Below are 21,418 nucleotides of genomic sequence, written 5' to 3'. Positions count from 1 at the left end.
ACAGTGGGAAATTGGTCATATTGCACTTCCTAAGGCTTCCACTAGATGTCAACAGTCTTTAGAACCTTGTTTGAGGCTTGTACTGTGACATGGGGGCGAATGAGAGGGGAATGAGTCAGAGGTCTGCCAGAGAGCCACGAGCTGGTTCACGTGAGAGCGAGCTCTGTTCCATTGCATTTCTACAGACAAAGGAATTCTCCGGTTGGAACATTATTGAAGATTTATGTTAAAAACATCCTAAAGATTGATTCTATGCATCGTTTGACATGTTTCTACGGACTGTAATGGAACTTTTTGACTTTTCGTCTGCTCATCTGCTTGCGTGTCATGAATTTGGATTACTGGGCTGAACGTGCTAACATAAAGGAGGCATTTGGACATAAATTATGAACTTTATCGAACAAATCAAACATTTATTGTGTGATTCCTGGGAGTGCATTCTGATGAAGATCATCAAAGGTAAGTTAATATTTATAACGCTATTTCTGACTTCTGTTGACTACACAACATGGCGGATATCTGTTTGGCTTGTTTTGGTCTCTGAGCGCCGTACTCAGATTATTGCATGGTTTGCTTTTTCGATAAAGCTTTTTTGAAATCTGACACAGCGGTTGCATTAAGGAGAAGTTTACCTAAAGTTCCATGTGTAATACTTGTATTTTCATCAACATTTATGATGAGTATTTCTGTAAATTGATGTGGCTCTCTGTAAAATCACCGGATGTTTTTGGAACTACTGAACATAACACGCCAATTTATACTGAGATTGTTTTATATAAATATGAACTTTATCGAACAAAACATACATGTATTGTGTAACATGAAGTCCTATGAGTGTCATCTGATGAAGATCATCAAAGGTTAGTGATTAATTTCTCACTATTTGTGCTTTTTGTGACTCCTCTCTTTGGCTGGAAAAATGGCTGTGTTTTTCTGTGAATAGGCACTCACCTAACAATCGTTTGTGGTGCTTTCGCTGTAAAGCCTATTTGAAATCTGACACTGTGGTGGGATTAACAAGAAGTGGATCTTTTAAAATGGTGTAAAATACTTGTATGTTTTGAGGAATTTTAATTATGATATTTCTGTTATTTGAATTTGGCGCCCTGCACTATCACTGGCTGTTGTCATATCAATCCCGTTAGCGGGATCTCAGCCATAAGAAGTTTTAATAGCAGAGGCAGCATAAGATAAGGTACACAAAAAATCCCCCAAAACAATACGGAAGACCATAATTCACTGCTTTTGCAGCTGCGACCTGAAAGTAAACATAAACAAAGTTTACATTATGTGGGTAGAAAACGCATTGTCGTAGGCGGGGTAAATTCCATTTCAATAAAAAGAAAAAACGCTCAAATGGCGTCATTCATGGCATCAGGTCAACAGAAGGAGAGAACTTGTGAAAGAAGTATCTTTCCAGTGAAACCAGCACTACAGACAAACATATACATTTTCTCTCAAGTCAGGAAGAAACATAGAAAGTGAGAGATAATTGAAAGGAAAGGGGGCTTTAAATACAGTAGGGGGAGAGACATGAGCATATCCTCTGTGTATTGCCTTGGAACACACTGACTCATAATATGCCGGGTCACCACAAGACAGCTAAACCTGCCATAAAAGATTAGAGATTCAAGGAAGGATTTTGAATCATTTTTCAGCAACTGGCAAAGCTTTTCCAGTCAGTGCAGTGAGGGGAGAGGAGAAAACAAAGTTTTATTTCAGACATTATATTCAGAAAATATTCACACCCCTTGACTTTTTTCATATTTTGTTACGTTACAGCCATTTTCTAAAATTGATTCAATTGTTTTGTCCCCCTTCTCAATCTACACACAATACCCCGTAAAGAAAAAACAGGTTGTCAGAAAAAAAAAACTTAAAAATAATATAAAAAGGGTATGAATAAAAAGTATTCATACCCTGACAGAGCTCAGTACTTTGTTGAAGCCCCTTTGGTAAGAATTACCTCGGGGAATTACAGTCTGGAGTCGTCTTGGGTATGACGCTACAAGCCTGGCACACTTGTATTTGGGGAGTTTCTACCATTCTTCTCTGCAGATCCTCTCAAGCTCTGTCAGGTTGGATGGGGAGCATCGCTGCACAGCTATTTTCAGGTCTCTCCAGAGATGTTCTGGCTGGGCCACTCAAGGACATTCAGAGACTTGTCCCGAAGCCACTCCTGCGTTGTCTTGGCTGTGTGCTTAGGGTCATTGTCCTGTTGGAAGGTGAACCTTCGCCCCAGTCTGAGGCCCTGAGCAGGTTTTCAACAAGGATCTCTGTACTTTGCTCCGTTCATATTTCCCTTTATCCTGACTATTCTCTCAGTCACTGCAGCTGAAAAACATCCCCACAGCATGATGCTGCCACCACCATTTATTTATTTTACTAGGCAGGTCAGTTAAGAACAAATTCTTATTTTCAATGACGTCCTAGGAACAGTGGGTTAACCGTTAACAACAGATTTTTACGTTGTCAGCTCGGGGATTTGATCTTGCAACCTTTCAGTTACTAGTCCAAGACTCTAACCACTAGGCTACCTGCTGCACCATGCTTCACCGTATGGATGGTGCCAGGTTTCCTCCAGACGTGACGCTTGGCATTCAGGCCCATGAGTTCAATCTTGGTTTCATCAGACCAGATCATTTTGTTTCTCATGGTCTGAGAGCCCTTTAGGTGCCTTTTGGCACCTAAAGAAGCTGTCGTGTGCTGTTTGCTGAGGAGTGGCTTACATCTGGCCACTACCATAAACGCCTGATTAGTGGAGTGCTGCAGAGATAGCTGTCCTTCTGGAAGGTTCTCCCATCTCCAAAGAGAAACTCTGGAGCTCTGTCAGAGTGGCCATCGGGTTCTTGGTCACCTCCCTGACCAAGGCCCTTCTCCCCTGATTGCTCAGTTTCGTCCGGCCCAGCGCCGTCCGGGTTAGGGAGGGCTCAGCCGGTAGGGATATCCTTGACTCATCGCGCACCAGCGACTCCTGTGGCGGGCCGGGCGCAGTGCACGCTAACCAAGGTTGCCAGGTGCACGGTGTTTCCTCCGACACATTGGTGCGGCTGGCTTCTGGGTTGGATGCGCGCTGCGTTAAGAAGCAGTGCGGCTTGGTTGGGTTGTGTATCGGAGGACGCATGACTTTCAACCTTTGTCTCTCAATGAGACAAGATAGTAGTAGCTACTAAAACAATTGGATACCATGAAATTGGGGAGAAAAAGTGGGTAAAATTAAAAAAAGAAAAAAAAGAATGGAGGCCACTGTGTTCTTGGGGACCTTCAATGCTGCAGAAATATTTTGGTTCACTTCCCCAGATCTGTGCCTCGACACAATTCTGTCTCGGAGCTCTCCGGACAATTCCTTTGAACTCATGGCTTGGTTTTTACTCTGACATGCACTGTCAACTGTGGGACCTTTCTAGACAGGTGTGTGCCTTTCCAAATCATGTCCAATCAATTGCATTTACCTTAGGTGGACTTCAATCAAGTTGTCGAAACATCTCAAGGATGATCAATGGAAACAGGATGCCCCTGAGCTCAATTTCGAGTCTCATAGCAAAGGGTTTGAATACTTATAAGTAAGTTATTTCTGTTTTTATTTTAATAAATGAGCTAACATTTCTAAACCTGTTTTCTCTTTGTCATTATGGGGTATTGTGGGTAGATTGATGGGGGGGGGGGGGGGGGTCTATTTAATACATTTTAGAATAAGGCTCAAATGTAACAAAATGTGGAAAAAGTCTAGGGGTCTGAATACTTTCCGAATGCACTGTACTTAAGACATGTTTATTGGACAAGGAATCAGGAAATATGAAGAGACGGGAAAGGCTCTGTGCATCGTCCCAAAATGGCAAACTGCTTATCTATGCTCGTCTGTGATAGCTCCCTGCAAGGGGTGAATAGTGTCAAAATGGGGCCTTTTTTTGGATTCTATTCTCTCTGGAGTCATTCCCCTTAATTCCGTATGTTCATTCAAATGTATTCATATGTATTCATAGGAAAACATTGACAGAAGCTGTTCACGTTTTGTTATCCACAGCCTATTTTCCTCAATGCTGCTTTGCTCCTTTCTAGTTCTTGTATTATGGTTTTATCTCAACCTGATTGCAATATTGAATTAGACTGTTTTCCTACCCGACGGTTTGTACACGACTCTCCTTCTGGCTTATGGGGCTCCCGTGTGGTGCAGCGGTCTAGGGCACTGCATCTCAGTGCTAGAGGCGTCACTACAGACACCCTGGTTCGAATCCAGGCTGTATCACAACAGGCCGTGATTGGGAGTCTCGTAGGGCGGTGCACAATTGGCCCAGCGTTGTCCAGGTTTGGCCGGTGTAGGCCGTCATTGTAAATAAGAATTTGTTCTTAACTGACTTGCCTAGTAAAATAAAAAACAATTGTGCCTATGAAGTTCGAATCAACAGATACTTTTCCCAGACGTGGGTTCAAATAGGCTAGTTTTTGTACTTTGCGTGTTTGGTTGAGCCTGCCTGCCAGTTAATCCTGCCAGAAGTCCAGCTAAAGCTTTTGAAACAAAACAAATTCCATTTGAACCCAGGTGTTGTTGTTTTTAACTGTCAACACCACTACAGGATTTCACCAATGGGTTCCTCCTTTTCACATAAAGAGCAGAACATTTGACATGTTTTGTGGGTAGTCCAATTAATGAGTCATTTCATGTTTCTATTCATTTAATGGGTAAATCAATATGATTAGTGGTGCGTTTTACCAATGAAACATTTCTCTCAGCGTGAAATGAAACTTTTCCATGCTTGAAATTCATTCAGGCAGTGGGTTACATGACTCAATTTCAAATTGCTACATTGAACCTCAGAAGTCCCATGTTGCTGAGGTAAAATGTGCACCTTGTTTATCTAAGAAATATGATTCATGCTAAGATTAAATACAACAAACTGAGTTATGCCAACGTCAGTTCTTGAAAGAAACAGTGACATTGAAGAAAACATCACTGTCTTTCATTTAAGTCACATTCTGATGTTGTCATCATTTAAGCTTTTACAAATATTAATTAATTAATCATATTGTAAAAAATATGAGAATAATATTGACAGGTGTCTCAGTGAATTGAGCAATTGGATGTATAATTCATTTATTTTATAATGTGTAAACTAACTGAAAATGACTGACAACTTCCATTGAAGTAAGTCTGTCCTATTTTTATTTTTTTTATGTATTTAACCTTTATTTAACCAGGTAAAACCCATTGAGGTTAAAAACCTATTTTGCAAGGGTGACCTGGCAAGAAAGCAAAACAGGGAAATAGCAGCGAGTCCATAAAACATGACAGAAAAATACAGAATGCACACAAAAGACAGTGTCACAAGTTAAAGATACAACTGAAGATCAGAAACAACTGCAGTTGTCGATCAGAGTCTTAAAAACAGGCAAAGACACTAACTCCCCTAACTTTTAGATCTTCTGAAGCATGTTCCAGGATGAAGGCATTATGGGATTTTTTTTCTTTTTTCTTCCCCATCTCGGTTCTAGACTTAGGAACAGACAAAGTCAGCAGCGACTGTGAACGAAGACTATATTGAAAGACTGATCTGGCCAGTAAAGAACAAGAGATACAAAGGGAGTTGTCCCATCAATGCTTTGTACACAAGTGTACCAGTGCTTTAGCCTCCTGGTGGAGTGAGAGGTCCCTTTCACCATAGCATACAAATCACAGTGATGGGTGAGGGATCTAGCATTTGCAATAGATCTTAAAGCATCATGATACACTGTGTCCAGAGTTTAAGGTACTTGCTGAGGCCTGCATATAGACAATATCCCCATAATCCAGCACATATGGTTTTTTTTTTGAAGTGCTTTGAACAAGATATTTTCTGACTAACATTGAAAAGCAAGATTTGTTCCCGTAATAGAAACCAAATTTCAACTTCAGTTTCTTGGTCAAGGTATCAATGTGCTGTTTAATATTCAACTTTTCGTGTAATCAAATCCAAAGATAAAGATGTTTTATAGTTAAAATCTGCACGTGACTCCATCTGTTTACTTTCAGGGAAGAGAGAACCATAATCTTTGTTTTCCTTTCATTAAGCAAAAGTTTCAATTTGAAAAGTTGCCTTTGAATAACATCAAAGGCCAACTGTAAGTCCTGAACAGCCTTCTCAATATTACACGCGCTATAATAAATAATTGTGTCATCAGCATAAAGATGGAGATTTGCAGAGTCAACAGTCTTCCCTAAATCATTTATATACAGTGTAAAAAGGATCAGACCTAAAAAAATTGAGCCCTGGGGAACTCCTTTTGTAAGTCTTCGAAGATTTCATACCCTCCTGAGTTACACACTGTGTTCTGTCAGAAAAGTAGTTTTGGAACCAATCCAATGCATCAACACTTAAACCAACCTTTTTTAGTCTATACAACAGCACGGCATGGTCAACAGTGTCGAAGGCCTTCGATAAGTCAAAAAGTGAAACAGTGATTCTCCTTCACCTACAATCTTACTTACAGCAGTAATTGTACTATGCTCGGCTCTAAATCCCGTCTGGAATTGAGATAAACTGAGTTATTATAAAGAAAGTCTTTGAACTGTGAGGTCACCAAGTTTTCCAAAACTTTTGCCAGCGCAGACAGTTTAGACTGACAGTTCTCCAACTGGGACGGATATACACCTTTCTGTGAAGGCGTGACATAGGCTGCTTTCCAGACTCTTGGAATGGTATTACTCACCAATTAAAGATGTAATATATGAGTGAGAGGGGCAGCAATGATCTCTGCACCATTTTATTGTTTTTTAGAAAAGATGGGTTTAATTCATCTGGGCCAGCTGCTTTCTTAATATCATTAGATTTGAGTTCCTTTACAACTCCTGAAAGCTCAATCTCTGTAAAATGAAATAAATGAACCGTAGACCGGCCGGCATGCGGCAGTTTCATTCACAACCTCATTTGAGATGTTCGGAAGGAGTTCATTACCAAATAAATGCCCAGCTTTAGCAAAATGCTCATTAAACATGTCAAGCAGTTCATTCTTGTTAGTCTCATCCATTGAATTTGAGGTCAATTTCAGCAGAAGTCCAGAGGAGTTTGTGTTAACATTCATGGATTTAATGGTTTTCCATAATTTTGTCGGGTTATTGAGGTTGTTCCTTGGTATATTCATAATAAAAGCTAGATTTGCATTTCCATATTAACAAGGTGCACTTATTTCTCAGTGCCCTGAATAACTGTCATTCAGTCTGGGAATTACCCTTCCTGGCTTTGGCCCACTGTGTATTTTGTTTTTGGATCAAATCAGATAACTCTGTAAACCAGGGATTGTCTATCCCTTGCCCGGTACTTTTTGAGAGGGGCATATTTATCACAGATAGTAGAAAACATAGAATGAAAATAGGAGAATGCCTCTTCGATATCTGGAATAAGTGCAATCCTGTCCCAGTTGTATATGCATAAAGTTCATGCAGGAAAGCATGCTTACAGAACTGCCTAAAATGTTGTTTGAATATGAAAAGAGAGGGCACTTTGGGGATTTTGGTGTCTTTAATGCAAGCAACTGCACAATGATCACTTAAAATCATTAGCGAAAATCCCAACGGCCGATTATTTATGCAGATTGTTTGTTAGAATAACATCAATACGTGTTGACTTAGAGATGTCTTTGGGATTGAGTCTTGTAACCTCATTCATCATTTGAGTAAAATGAAATGTATTGCACAGTCCTCTTATGGCCTCAGAGTTTGGAGATAACCAATCCCAACTTAAAATCGCCCATAAGGACCATTTCACCCCCCCCAACCACGGATCAGTTCAGCCAGAGAATCCACTTTTGCAGATGGAGGTCTATAACAGCCTATCAAATCTAAGTTCACAGCTTTCGATAACTGCAGCTTCAATGCTAAAAACTCAAACTGTTTTGGTTTAGATAAAGACCTTAGTTCAAGAACCACATATGGCATTAATATAGATGGCTAAACCCCCCCCCCCCCCCCCCCAATTACTTTGTCGGTCACATCGCTAAACATTAGAACCATCCAAGCCTATAGACTGATTTAGAACAGATTTCTGAAACCGGGTCTCGGACAGTACTAAGACATCTGGGTCAGCAGTGTGAACCCAGACTTTTATCATGTCCAATTTCAGCATCAAACTCCTCACATTAATATGCATCAGTCCCAACCCTGATCTAGTTTTAAAATCATTTGGAGTGGGAAGTTCATCCATAGCCAATGGTCCTGGGTTTGGGTGAATGTTTCCTGATCCATAGCCAATGGGCCTGGGTTTGGGTGAATGTTTCCTGATCCATAGCCAATGGTCCTGGGTTTGGGTGAATGTTTCCTGATCCATAGCCAATGGGCTTGGGTTTGGGTGAATGTTTCCTGATCCATAGCCAATGGGCCTGGGTTTGGGTGAATGTTTCCTGATCCATAGCCAATGGGCCTGGGTTTGGGTGAATGTTTCCTGATCAATAGCCAATGGGCCTGGGTTTGGGTGAATGTTTCCTGATCCATAGCCAATGGGCCTGGGTTTGGGTGAATGTTTCCTGATCAATAGCCAATGGGCCTGGGTTTGGGTGAATGTTTCCTGATCCATAGCCAATGGGCCTGGGTTTGGGTGAATGTTTCCTGATCCATAGCCAATGGGCCTGGGTTTGGGTGAATGTTTCCTGATCCATAGCCAATGGGCCTGGGTTTGGGTGAATGTTTCCTGACACCAAAAGCAGAAGAATAATAAAACACCTCAATTTGTTTCTTCCTAAAATCTCTCTGCACTCAGATGATTTAAAATAATCCAAACTACAGTCATCTGATACAGCAAACAGTTTCTAGCCAGACCAAACCCTGTAGATGAGAAGGTTTTATGTGCCTGTCACAGTAAGAGTCAAATGGTAACACAATCTGATCCCTCTGAAAGATAAAAGCTGCTATACTATCAGTCAAAGTAGGGTTTAGAGGTATCTCTGGGTTAGGGAGATGAGATTTGTTTTTGAGCGTTGTTGCCTTAGTTAGAGCGGTCAGCGCGTTCAACAACCGCTGCAGGAATGTACTGACAGGGGATTTTGCCCAGTGTGTGGGTCTGGTCAATGCACCCAATCACCTAGCAGTAGGCTACCGCACAGTGAGGCAGAGCGGGCCCAGTAGACCAGCTAATCACTGGTTGCTAGTCCACCCGGCAGGGGTATACTGGGCTAGGAAGCCCAGGAGACTCCGGTAGAATGTCGAAACACCGATAAACACCTGACCGTCGAGGAGTGTCCAAGGCTAGTCGGCTCAACATGTCGAGACCATCAGTCACAGCACAGATGTATCCTCTCTCGGCTTTCAGGGAGGGCACCACACCGGCTTTATCTCCTCATGTAGAAAACAGCAGATGTCAATTTAACGCCTTAATTGCTTTGATCCTGTAGGATTTGAGATTCTGCCTGTTGTTTAATGCAGCCTATAATGGTTGTGCTAAGTAATTAAAAACTTGTAACACTTGAAACAAACAAACAAACAGTGTGACACAACACGCTCGGCAAAGCTGCCCTGCCGCCATCTTGAACTAGTGTCTAGTTTGAGAAACAGACGTGTTTATGGACACCGGACGGATCACCCTTTTCCTACAGTAACTTAATTGGTTTGACTGACAGGGTTTCCTAGTTGGAAAGGAAACCCTGCCTGGCTGCCGTAATTGTTTTTTAGTGACCCTATTTGATTAGGTGGTTATGTGACTAGCTGGTGATGAGACTAGGTTAGCGTTTCTCGATCCTGGTCTTGGGGACCCCTGAGGGGAGCACATTTTCGTTTTTTCCCCAAAGCTAGCACTACACACCTGATTAAAATAATCAAAAGGGGCCTCCCGGGTGGCGCAGTGGTTAAGGGCGCTGTACTGCAGCGCCAGCTGTGCCATCAGAGTCCCTGGGTTCGCGCCCAGGCTCAGTCGTAACCGGCCGCGACCGGGAGGTCCGTGGGGCGACGCACAATTGGCCTAGTGTCGTCCGGGTTAGGGAGGGATTGGTCGGTAGGGATCTCCTTGTCTCATCGCGCACCAGCGACTCCTGTGGCGGGCCGGGCGCAGTGCGCCTCCGGTTGCCAGGTGGGCCTCCGACACATTGGTGCGGCTGGCTTTCGGGTTGGATGAGCGCTGTGTTAAGAAGCAGTACGGCTGGTTGGGTTGTGTATCGGAGGACGCATGACATTCAACCTTCATCTCTCCCGTACGGGAGTTGTAGCAATGAGACAAGATAGTAGCTACTACAACAATTGGATACCACGAAATTGGGGAGAAAAAGGGGTAAAAAATAAATAAAATAAAAAAATAAACAAATAAATAATCAAAAAAGCTTGATGATAAGTTGATTATTTGAATCAGGTGTGTAATGCTAGGGCAAAAACAATTGGGAACAAACAATTCGATTGGGAAACACTGGACTAGGTGGTACTGGCATGACTGCCTGGAGTTACAGGGATTGAAGTCAGTCAAAGATGGCAAGGTTGGCAGCTGTAGGCTGGCATTAGGTGCCACGGGGTGATGTGGTGATGAGACAGCTGGGAGTGTTCCAGGCCATCAGTGGAGCAGCAGAGTTGTGGGGATGAGACCCGGCAACAGAATACTGATGAGGGATCAGAGAATCAGCTCTCTGGGCAGAGTTTCCTCGTTATTTCGTACCTTCTCAATCATGTTGAATCAATGTTGCTGGTAGGTTGAATATTTCTGAAAAAGGCAACAACATACTGTACGCTGTTTTAATGTAACAGATTTGCAGTGGGAACTGATACATTTGGCTATAACGCAAGTTGACATAACCGTTAACGTCACTTACCAACTCATCTGATCACCAAGACCGTGCTTAATCATGTGTGTTAGTGCTGGGCTGCCATAAAAGCCAGCACACACACATCTCCCTTCCAGTACTCGGAATGGAAAACACTTTAAAAAAAAATAGCCTTCACAACAATAACATTAACATATAGCTCTTATGTACATGTGGAATGACTCCCTGCTATTCAAGAACAACGTAGAGTCCATTTAAAATAGCCACTAGAGGACCATTCCCCCTTTGTCTTCCTTCCTAACAAGTCCTACAGTACATCTACAGTACGCCTGACTCTTACAGTGCTCCGCTCGTTTACTCAGTTTCTCGTTGCACTGCTTTGTGTAGAACAGTTAAGAACTGAAACAAAATCATTCAGACACGGAATGGAGGATAGGGAAACAGGGGAATGCTAGACATAGGGACTAGGGTGGGGACGGACGTAAGTTAACATTCATAACGGATGGGATGTAGTGGCTGAGAGCCCAGGAAGATGCTACCAATCCAGGAACTCTTCTAGAATTACACAGCGAGTGAGACAAACCAAAGGATTATAATGGCTGTGGGGCGGAGGATTCCGATTTAACAGAGCCTGTATGGGTTTTATTACATAACCACAGATAAAAGGCTATACACAGTACGAGAGTGGGGGAAAATGTAATACACTCAAAGGAAATAAAGAGGGTGGAGAAAAATATCAAAAGGATAGGATCATTATTTACTAAAAAGGTACAGAAAGAGACTTTAGACACCAACGGCCTTTGTCCTGGCCCCCGGGGTAGCGAGGACGCCACAAGTCATGCATAATGGAGTGGCGTGGTCGATAAATTGGAGGGTGTCCCGTCATTGGAGCAACGCTTCTTTAGACGGATTGAATTTGGAATGCCGTGAATTGTATTACTGTGTCTGTGCGTGCCAGCGTATGCGTGCGTATGTAGGAGCAGGATGTGTTTGTGTGCGCGAAATGCATTATTAATACCTTCCCAAGTCGGAAATGCTCTGATGTGTAGAGATTGATTTATGTTGAAAAGCCATTGCTCCTCTGCCTTTCAATCAGACTTGCTTATTGTACAGGGGGGAAAAAAGCATATTGGATTAGTTTAAATCAATATATATTATGTTATTATTCTGTGATACTTAAAAACTGTACCGGAATCGACCACAGTAAAAGAAATAAGAGCGAGACGTCGCCTTACCTGGTCTTGGTAAACAAAGAAGAGCGTGATGGACAGAATCTCCAAGAAGAAGATCAGAAGGAGGAGGATGAAGAACTGTGGAGAGAGAGAGAGGGAGAGAGAGAGAGAGAGGAGAGAGAGATGGAGAGAGAGTGCATTAGAACTTTAACTTGAGAAACAAAGAGCGGGAGAGACAAAAGTGTCAGGAATAGTGAGTTGAAGATACATGGGAGATCCAACCCCTTTGGATCATTCCGCCTTATATATATATATATATATACTGTATATAAATATATATGTATATATAAATATATATGTATTTATTTATGACTGACAGAGAAGGAGAGGAGTGGGACAGTAATACTCAGAGAGACAGGTTGGGCCGTGATACAAATGTATTGGGACAGTGACACATGTATTATTGTTTTGGCTCTGTACCCCAGCACTTTCAATTGATCCAAAGACTATGAGGTTAAAGTGCAGACTGTTCGCTTTAATTTGAGGGAATTGTCATCCATATCGGTTGAACCGTTTAGAAATTAGAGCACTTTTTGTACATAGTACCCCCATTTTAGGGGACCAAAAGTATTGGGACAAATTCACTTATGTGTACTTGAAGTAAATACGCAAAGACTACATCATGTGACTCCCCCGAATAATGCTAACTTCCCCTGTTATTGTAATGGTGAGAGGTTAACATGTCTTGGGTGTATATTTGTGCATCTGCAACTTTCCCACTCATCATTATTCACTTAGGATTGTCCGTAATCATGTTAGCATCCACACTCATGTAGAGGTGTTTAGAAACACGTTCTATTCTTATTTACAACAAATGTGACTCCAAAATGAAACAACACATTATTTACCATTCATTTCTATTGGGCACAAAATAATCTAAATCACAACCGAAACAGCAAATGCATCCAACAAATTTGTAGAGTCACAAGCTCGACGTAGTCATTGCGTGCTATGAATATGGGACTAAATACTTCACTTTTTACTACTTTAAATACACAAGTGAATTTGTCATTACTTTTGGTCCCCTAAAATGAAGGGACTATGTGCAAAAAGCGCTTTAATTTCTAAACGGTTCACTCGGTACGGATGAAAATACCTTCAAATTAAAGATGCCAGTCTGCACTTTAATCTCATAGTCATTGATTATCTCAAATCTAAAGTGCTGGAGTACAGAACCAAAACACAAACAAAAAATGTCCTGTCCCAATATTTTACGTGATATATAACCTAACCTGTATGCCTTTCATATTTGGAAATGCTCACATATTTTAAATCAACAAACCCTACCTTCTTGATCGTTTGCTAGATTAGATGTATTACTCAGAAACTGTTTCCCCCCTACAGGCCTCACGCGAGCGCTCGAAAAGGTTACCACCCGATACATCCTACCCCCGCAAAGCAATCGTTCCGTCCCTCTCGCAGAAAAATACTTGACTAATCTCAAACGGAGAGGAAAGGAGAGAACATGGGAGGGTGATGGAATGACAGCGAGTTTTCGAATGTCAAGGGAGTGAAAGTGTGAGTTTACGAGTGCGACTGTCACGCCCTGACCTTAGAGAGACTTTGTATTTCTCTATTTGGTTAGGTCAGGGTGTGATTTGGGTGGGCATTCTAGTTTTTCTATTTCTTTGTTGGCCGGGTATGGTTCCCAATCAGAGGCGGCTGTCTATCGTTGTCTCTGATTGGGGATCATACTTAGGCAGCCTTTTTTCCACCTTTAGTTTGTGGGATCTTGTTTGTGTGAAGTTGCTTTCTGCACTGCATGTAACTTTACGTTCGTTTTGTATTTTGTTGTTTTTCGGTGTCATTTAAAATAAAGAAAGATGTACTTGTACCACATTGCACCTTGGTCCAATCCATCTCTAAACGAGTGTGACAGCGCACAAGTCTGTGAAGACAATACTTTGGTTTACTGCAGTCGTGGTGTATGGTGCATTTGTCTTTTCTAACTGCTAAAGCGTCATTTTCAGGCCTTTCTAAGTGTGAAAAGCTAGTTAGAGTGGTTCTCACAGTCCTCGTCAGGTTTGGGAGGACGTCGCCTTCAAGGACTGCTCGGCAGAGCTTGTTTGAATGGGAGACCAAAGCAGGGAGGATAAAAAAAAAAAACAACTCTATAATATAAAAAATGGCTGACTTAGTGAAGACCTTGCCTCTGCTCTCTCCTCGACTCAACCAGGAAGAAGCTGTTCTATGAGCTTGTCCTTTGTTTCCAGACACACCGGCTGCGTGTGCCGGCTTTATTAATGCATTACTTCAGTGTCTCCCAAACTCAGTCCTCGGGACCCCGTCTTGTTTGTTGTCCTAGCGCTACACAGCTGATTCAAATAATCAACTAATCATCAAGCTTTGATTATTTCAATCAGCCGTGTAGTACTAGGGACCCCGGGACAGAGTTGTGGAAATGCTGCATTACCGTTATGCAATCGTGTGGGAAAACGATCATTTTAAAAACACAAGGCTGAAGGGGTCATAGAGGGAAAGGAAAATGGAGTGGCAGGTAGCCTAGCTGATTGAGAGAATGCCAAGAGTGTGCAGAGCTGTCATCAAGGCAAAGGGTGGATACTTTGAAGAATCTCATATATTTTCACTTGTTTAACACTTTTTTGGTTACTACATGATTCCATATGTGTTATTTCATAGTTTTGTTGTTTTCACTATTAGTCTACAGAAAATAGTCAAAATAAATAAAAACCCTGGAATGAGTAGCTGTGTCAACTTTTGACTGGTACTGTGCGCGCACATGTACATGGCTGTGAGGGAAGCCCCCCACTACAGTAGCCAAACCAGCCCTGTTATTTATGTTATGACTTGTTTCTCCCCTCGTCAGGCTTTGCTGATATCCCAGTTTAGTGGAGATCAATGCCTTGTCAGGGAGAGCGATGAGGAGAACTATAATCAAACTGCTGGTCTGCCATTGATCTCGGGGGAGGGGGTTTATCGACTCTCTGTGATTCCCATTCAGCATGAAAGCTACCGAGGCTCTTTGTTGATAGACGGACAAGGGAGAAACTGAAGGCGTGCCACTGTTAGACGGTGCCTCCCAAATCAATACCTTGAGGAATTCAGCTGCGTCGGACCGGTAACGAACTAACTTGGGGTGGCGGGGAGGTTACAACTGTGCTAGCTCCCAAATTACTCTCAAATGGCAGCCCCTTTTTGCTTTGTTCTGTAGCCACTGATCTGAAAGGACTGGCTAGGCGAAAGCAATGTGGTGATGTTTTTAAAGATTGGGCCGGAATCTGGCCTTGGTGCACTAACTAAAAGCCAACCTCCAGCTCATCACCTTTGATCTCGGGCCAGTCTTGCACGTGTCATTTTACACCCATAGAGATTTAGTGGAGATTTAACTCCTGGACTGTGACTTAATGCAGTGAGTTGTTTTTAGCTGGAGGCAGGGCTCTAAAGTGCGACCAATTTGTTTCCATATGCAACAAAATATTTTTCTGTTTTATTTTGGGAGCACTGTGCCCCTAGGAAAAAATCTCCCAGATAACAATTGTTGTAATAATAAGGTGAGTGCAGATTCGATAGCGTCGTGGTTGCACCATTACTACAGCGAAAACGGCTTGCTTATAGCCCAACTAGGTCAAAAGGTCCGACCCATATTCCCGGCACAATATTTTTATCTACCTATAATGGATCGCAGAGACCACATTTTACATTCCTTAGCCATGTCTTGGGCATTACTAAAACTACTCGCGCGTCATTTACACTTTGTTCAGTCATTTCATCTCATTGGCTAGCTAGCTAGCTAACAACCTGGTAACATGACCAGTATCTCCAAACATTTGGGGCCACAGACAGAAAGGAAAAGGTCATAGCAATGAATAAATTACAGATCTCTTGCATGTCTTCGTCACCAACCTGACGTTTTTAAAGAGACAGTGCACAATTTTCAATGTAATGCATCTCAATAGGAAAACAGTGCTTTTACACAATGCAGAAACCGATTATTCCACAAACAACTTTGTAATATCAATGACAGGTATTCGTATAAAAATTTGAGCTTTTATAATAAACAAATGCCTTTACAGTGTCACATATTACCCACTGGGCACAGACCTCAATTCAACATCTATTCCACGTCATTTCATTGCAATGACGTGGAAACAATGTTGATTCAACCAGTGTGCCCAGTGGATAGTTTCTTCTTTCTAGGGAACAACGTGCTTAAAGTAGCTAGAATTCTTATAGGCTGTATCTCAATGAATTAAAGAAATCTAATATTCTGGTGCTACCAATGAAAAATGTCATTTAGAGCCCTGGTTGCAGGTTAACCATAATGGAACGCAGTTTAGAGCGACCTGGTTCAAATGGACTGAAATGTATTATCGGATCTGAAATTTGTCCCTACAAGACCACTTCAGAGCATGCATATGCATGCTGTATGCATGCATACAAGCAAACCACTTGAAATGTGTGCACAAGGGCAAGGCTCAGTGGTGACACATCATTCAGGGCAGGTGGGGCAGAGCCTGTTTTGAGCCCCACCTTTCTAGCCTGTTTTGCATGCTATTTTGGCATTAATACGTGTCACATATCAGTTTGCAAACAATGTAAAAAATTAAAAATACATTTAGTTCATAAAGTCGCATACAAACATGGTCTTTTTTTTGTGCTTTCTTGAGTAAAGCAGCTCCAAAATGCATGTGTTTCAGCCTAGCTCAGTGCTTTCTGTGGTGGTGGGGTAGCCAGCGGAAAATACGGAGCATAGGGGTTGGTAATGTTCTCTAGTTGCACCGTGATTGGCTCAGTGTTATGTTACTCATGGGGACACTACGTCACCATCCAATCTAAGGGTAGAGCTCGAAAATTCAAGCCCCTTGGATGCTGCCATAGTTACATTAGAAGTGCACATCCAAGAAGGCTCAAGGTCATTGGCCACAGGTCAAATTACGTTTTATCTATAGCAGCTTTGATTGCACTGATCATGTCAACGTCATACTTTCGAAATCTTAAGTTGCAAGCTAGCAGTCATCATGAATTAAGTCGACAATCTACTTGCAAATCCTTTTTAATGAAAATAAATTATAGATAAAACGTATCGGTGCTCATCGGCCATAAACATCACACAACAAGTTGGAAATCACAAATTCAGCAATGTGTGGTTTGAAAGTAATCGGTGGCTAACTGCAAGCATTGCAAAGCAATCACTAGCCAGCTATTCAGTGAAGTGTGTGTGTGGTCCCAAGTCTCTTTTCCAGGCTTAAAAGGATAAACATAAAAAATTGGCCATTGTGTCAATCCAGCATGTTTGTTGTCGCGCTGAAAACAACTGGAAACTCAGAACTGGGAAATCAGATTTCAGTGAGTTCAAGACAACTGGAAACTGGGAAAAAAAACTCAGACGGGGAAAATAAGCTTTGAACGGTCATCTCGGAATTGCAAATCGGGAACTCGGGTTTCTTTCTAGAGCTCCGACCTGAAGATCACTGACATCATCATGATTTGACCCTGTTTTTTTTCCGAATTCCCAGTTGTCTTGAGTGCTATGTGACCAGGTCAAACGTAGTGCACTACATACAGTGGGGCAAAAAAGTATTTAGTCAGCCACCAATTGTGCAAGTTCTCCCACTTAAAAATATGAGAGAGGCCTGTAATTTATCATAGGTACACTTCAACTATGACAGACAAAATGAGAGAAAAATATCCAGAAAATCACATTGTAGAATTTTTTATGAATTTATTTGCAAATTATGGTGGAAAATAAGTATTTGGTCACCTGCAAACAAGCAAGATTTCTGGCTCTCACAGGCCTGTAACTTCTTCTTTAAGAGGCTCCTCTGTCCTCCACTCGTTACCTGTATTAATGGCACCTGTTTGAACTTGTTATCAGTATAAAAGACACCTGTCCACAACCTCAAACAGTCACACTCCAAACTCCACTATGGCCAAGACCAAAGAGCTGTCAAAGGACACCAGAAACTAAATTGTAGACCTGCACCAGGCTGGGAAGACTGAATCTGCAATAGGTAAGCAGCTTGGTTTGAAGAAATCAACTGTGGGAGCAATTATTAGGAAATGGAAGACATACAAGACCACTGATAACCTCCCTCGATCTGGGGCTCCACGCAAGATCTCACCCCGTGGGGTCAAAATGATCACAAGAACGGTGAGCAAAAATCCCAGAACCACACGGGGGGGCCTAGTGAATGACCTGCAGAGAGCTGGGACCAAATTAACAAAGCCTACTATCAGTAACACACTACGCCGCCAGCGACTCAAATCATGCAGTGCCAGACGTGTCCCCCTGCTTAAGCCAGTACATGTCCAGGCCCGTCTGAAATTTGCTAGAGATAGAGATCATTTGGATGATCCAGAAGAAGACTGGGAGAATGTCATATGGTCAGATGAAACCAAAATATAACGTTTTGGTAAAAATTCAACTCGTCGTGTTTGGAGGACAAAGAATGCTGAGTTGCATCCAAAGAACACCATACCTACTGTGAAGCATGGGGGTGGAAACATCATGCTTTGGGGATGTTTTTCTGCAAAGGGACCAGGACGACTGATCCGTGTAAAGGAAAGAATGAATGGGGCCATGTATCGTGAGATTTGAGTGAAAACCTCCTTCCATCAGCAAGGGCATTGAAGATGAAGCATGGCTGGGTCTTTCAGCATGACAATGATCCCAAACACACTGCCCGGGCAACGAAGGAGTGGCTTCGTAAGAAGCATTTCAAGTTCCTGGAGTGGCCTAACCAGTCTCCAGATCTCAACCCCATAGAAAATCTTTGGAGGGAGTTGAAAGTCCGTGTTGCCCAGCAACAGCCCCAAAACATCACTGCTCTAGAGGAGATCTGCATGGAGGAATGGGCCAAAATACCAGCAACAGTGTGTGAAAACCTTGTGAAGACTTACAGAAAACGTTTGACCTCTGTCATTGCCAACAAAGGGTATATAACAAAGTATTGAGATAAACTGTTGTTATTGACCAAATACTTATTTTCCACCATAATTTGCAAATAAATTCATAAAAAATCCTAGAATGTGATTTTCTGGATTTATTTCCTCATTTTGTCTGTCATAGTTGAAGTGTACCTATGATGAAAATTTCAGGCCTCTCTCATCATTTTAAGTGGGAGAACTTGCACAATTGGTGGCTGACTAAATACCTTTTTGCCCCACTGTAGATAAAACATTCATGTCAGGCACCGACAGAGATGGCCGCCTCGCTTCGCGTTCCTAGGAAACTATGCAGTATTTAGTTTTTTTATGTGTTATTTTTTACATTGTTACCCCTGGAAATCTTAGGTTTTATTACATACAGCCGGGAGGAACTATTGGATATAAGAGCAACGTCAACTCACTAACATTACGACCAGGAATACGACTTTCCCGAACCGGATCTTCTGTTTGGTCCACCACCCAGGACAATGGATTGGATCCCAGCCAGCGACCCAAAACAACGGCGTCGCAGAAGGGGCAGACAGAGTGGTCTTCTGGTCAGGCTCTGTAGACAGGCACATCGCGCACCGCTCCCGAGCATACTACTTGCCAATGTCCAGTCTCTTGACAACAAGGTAGATAAAATATGAGCAGGTGTTGCCATCCAGAGAGACATCAGAGATTGTAACATTCTTTGGTACACAGCAACATGGCTCACTCGGGATACGTTATCAGAGTTGGTACAGCCACCTGGTTTCTTCATGCATCGATCCGACAGAAACAAACATCTCTCTGGTAAGAAGAAGGGTGGGGGTGTATGCCTTATGATTAACGAGACGTGGTGTGAACATAACAACATCATACAGGAACTCAAGTCCTTTTGTTCACCTGACCTAGAATTCCTTACAATATAATGCCGACCGCATTATCTACCAAGAGAATTCACGTCAATCATAATCACAGTCGTGTATATCCCCCCAAAGCAGACACATCAATGGCCCTGAAATAACTTCATTGGGCTCTATGGAAACTGGAAACCACATATCCTGAGGCTACATTTATTGTAGCTGGGGAGTTTAACAACGTTAATCTGAAAACAAGGCTCCCTAAATTTTATCAGCATATTGAATGCGCGACCCGGGCTGGCAAAACACTGGATCATTGTTATTCTAACTTCTGCGATGCATACAAAGCCCTCCCCCGCCCTCCTTTCGGAAGATTTGACCATGACTCCATTTTGTTGCTCCAAGCCTATAGACCGAAACTAAAACAGGAAACGCCCGTGCTCAGGTCTGTTGAACGCTGGTCCGACCAATCGGATTTCCAAGCTTCAAGATTGCTTCGACCACGTGGACTGGGATATGTTCCATATAGCGTCGGACAATAACATTGATGAATATGCTGATTTGGTGTGCGAGTTTATTAGCTAGTGCATCGGTGATGTTGTACCCACAGCGTCTATTAAAACCTTCCCCAACCAGAAACCATGGATTGATGGCAGCATTTGCGCAAAACTGAAAGCGCGAACCACTGCTTTTAATCCGGGCAAGGCGACCGGAAACATGACCGAATACAAACAGTGTAGCTATTCCCTCCGCAAGGCAATCAAACAAGCTATGCGTCAATATAGAGAAAAAGTAGAATCGCAATTCAACGGCTCAGACACGAGAGGTATGTGGCAGGGTCTACAGTCAATCACGGACCACAAAAAGAAAAACAGCCCCGTCGCAGACCACGATGTCTTGCTCCCAGGCAGACTAAACAACTTCTTTGCTCGCTTTGAGGTCAATACAGTGCCACCGACACGGCCCTCTACCAAAGCCTGTGGGCTCTCCTTCACTGCAGCCAACGTCAGTAAAACATTTAAACGTGTTAACCCTCGCAAGACTGCCGGCCCAGACGGCATCCCTAGCCGCGTCCTCAGAGCATGCGCAGACCAGCTGGCTGGTGTATTTACGGACATATTCAATCAGTCCTTATCCCAGTGTGCTGTGCCCACATGCTTCAAGGGGGCCACCATTGTTCCTGTTCTCAAGAAATGTAACTGAGCTAAATTACTATCGCCCCGTAGCACTCACTTCCATCATCATGAAGTGCTTTGAGAGACTAGTCAAGGACCATATCACCTCCACCCTACCCGACACCCTAGACCCACTCCAATTTGCTTACCGCCCAAATAGGTCTACAGACGACGCAATCGCAATCACACTGCACACTGCCCTAACCCATCTGGACAAGAGGAATACCTATGTAAGAATGCTGTTCATCGACTCCAGCTCAGCATTTAACACCATAGTACCCTCCAAACTCGTCATTAAGCTCAAGACCCTGGGTCTCAACCCCACCCTGTGCGACTGGGTCCTGGACTTCCTGACGGGCCGCCCCTAGGTGGTGAGGTTAGGAAACAACATCTCCACCCCGCTGATCCTCAACACTGGGGCCCCACAAGGGTGCGCTCCCAGCCCTCTCCTGTACTCCCTGTTCACCCATGACTGCGTGGCCATGCACGCCTCCAACTCAATCATCAAGTTATCCTCACACTCAATGTGAACAAAACAAAGGAGATGATCGTGGACTTCAGGAAACAGCAG

The 21,418-nt window shown here is 42.8% G+C and overlaps 1 protein-coding gene across 6 annotated transcripts in view; it reads right to left on the bottom strand.

Annotated features, from left to right (window-relative positions):
• Positions 1-21,418, bottom strand: part of LOC110506293 (tetraspanin-4) — a 116,066-nt gene that overhangs the window by 15,106 nt on the left and 79,542 nt on the right. For all 6 annotated transcript variants that reach the window (XM_021585758.3, XM_090221789.1, XM_021585759.3 and 3 more), the window contains one exon: positions 11,943-12,017. In XM_021585758.3, coding sequence (XP_021441433.1) covers positions 11,943-12,017 — 75 coding nt within the window. The remainder of the gene's footprint in view (positions 1-11,942; positions 12,018-21,418) is intronic.

This window comes from Oncorhynchus mykiss, chromosome 26 (genome assembly GCF_057628025.1).
Source record: "Oncorhynchus mykiss isolate SJ-2025 chromosome 26, ASM5762802v1, whole genome shotgun sequence".
NCBI lineage: Eukaryota > Metazoa > Chordata > Actinopteri > Salmoniformes > Salmonidae > Oncorhynchus > Oncorhynchus mykiss.
The sequence above is the reverse complement of the archived record's forward strand: the minus strand, read 5'-3'. Positions and strand labels throughout refer to the sequence as shown.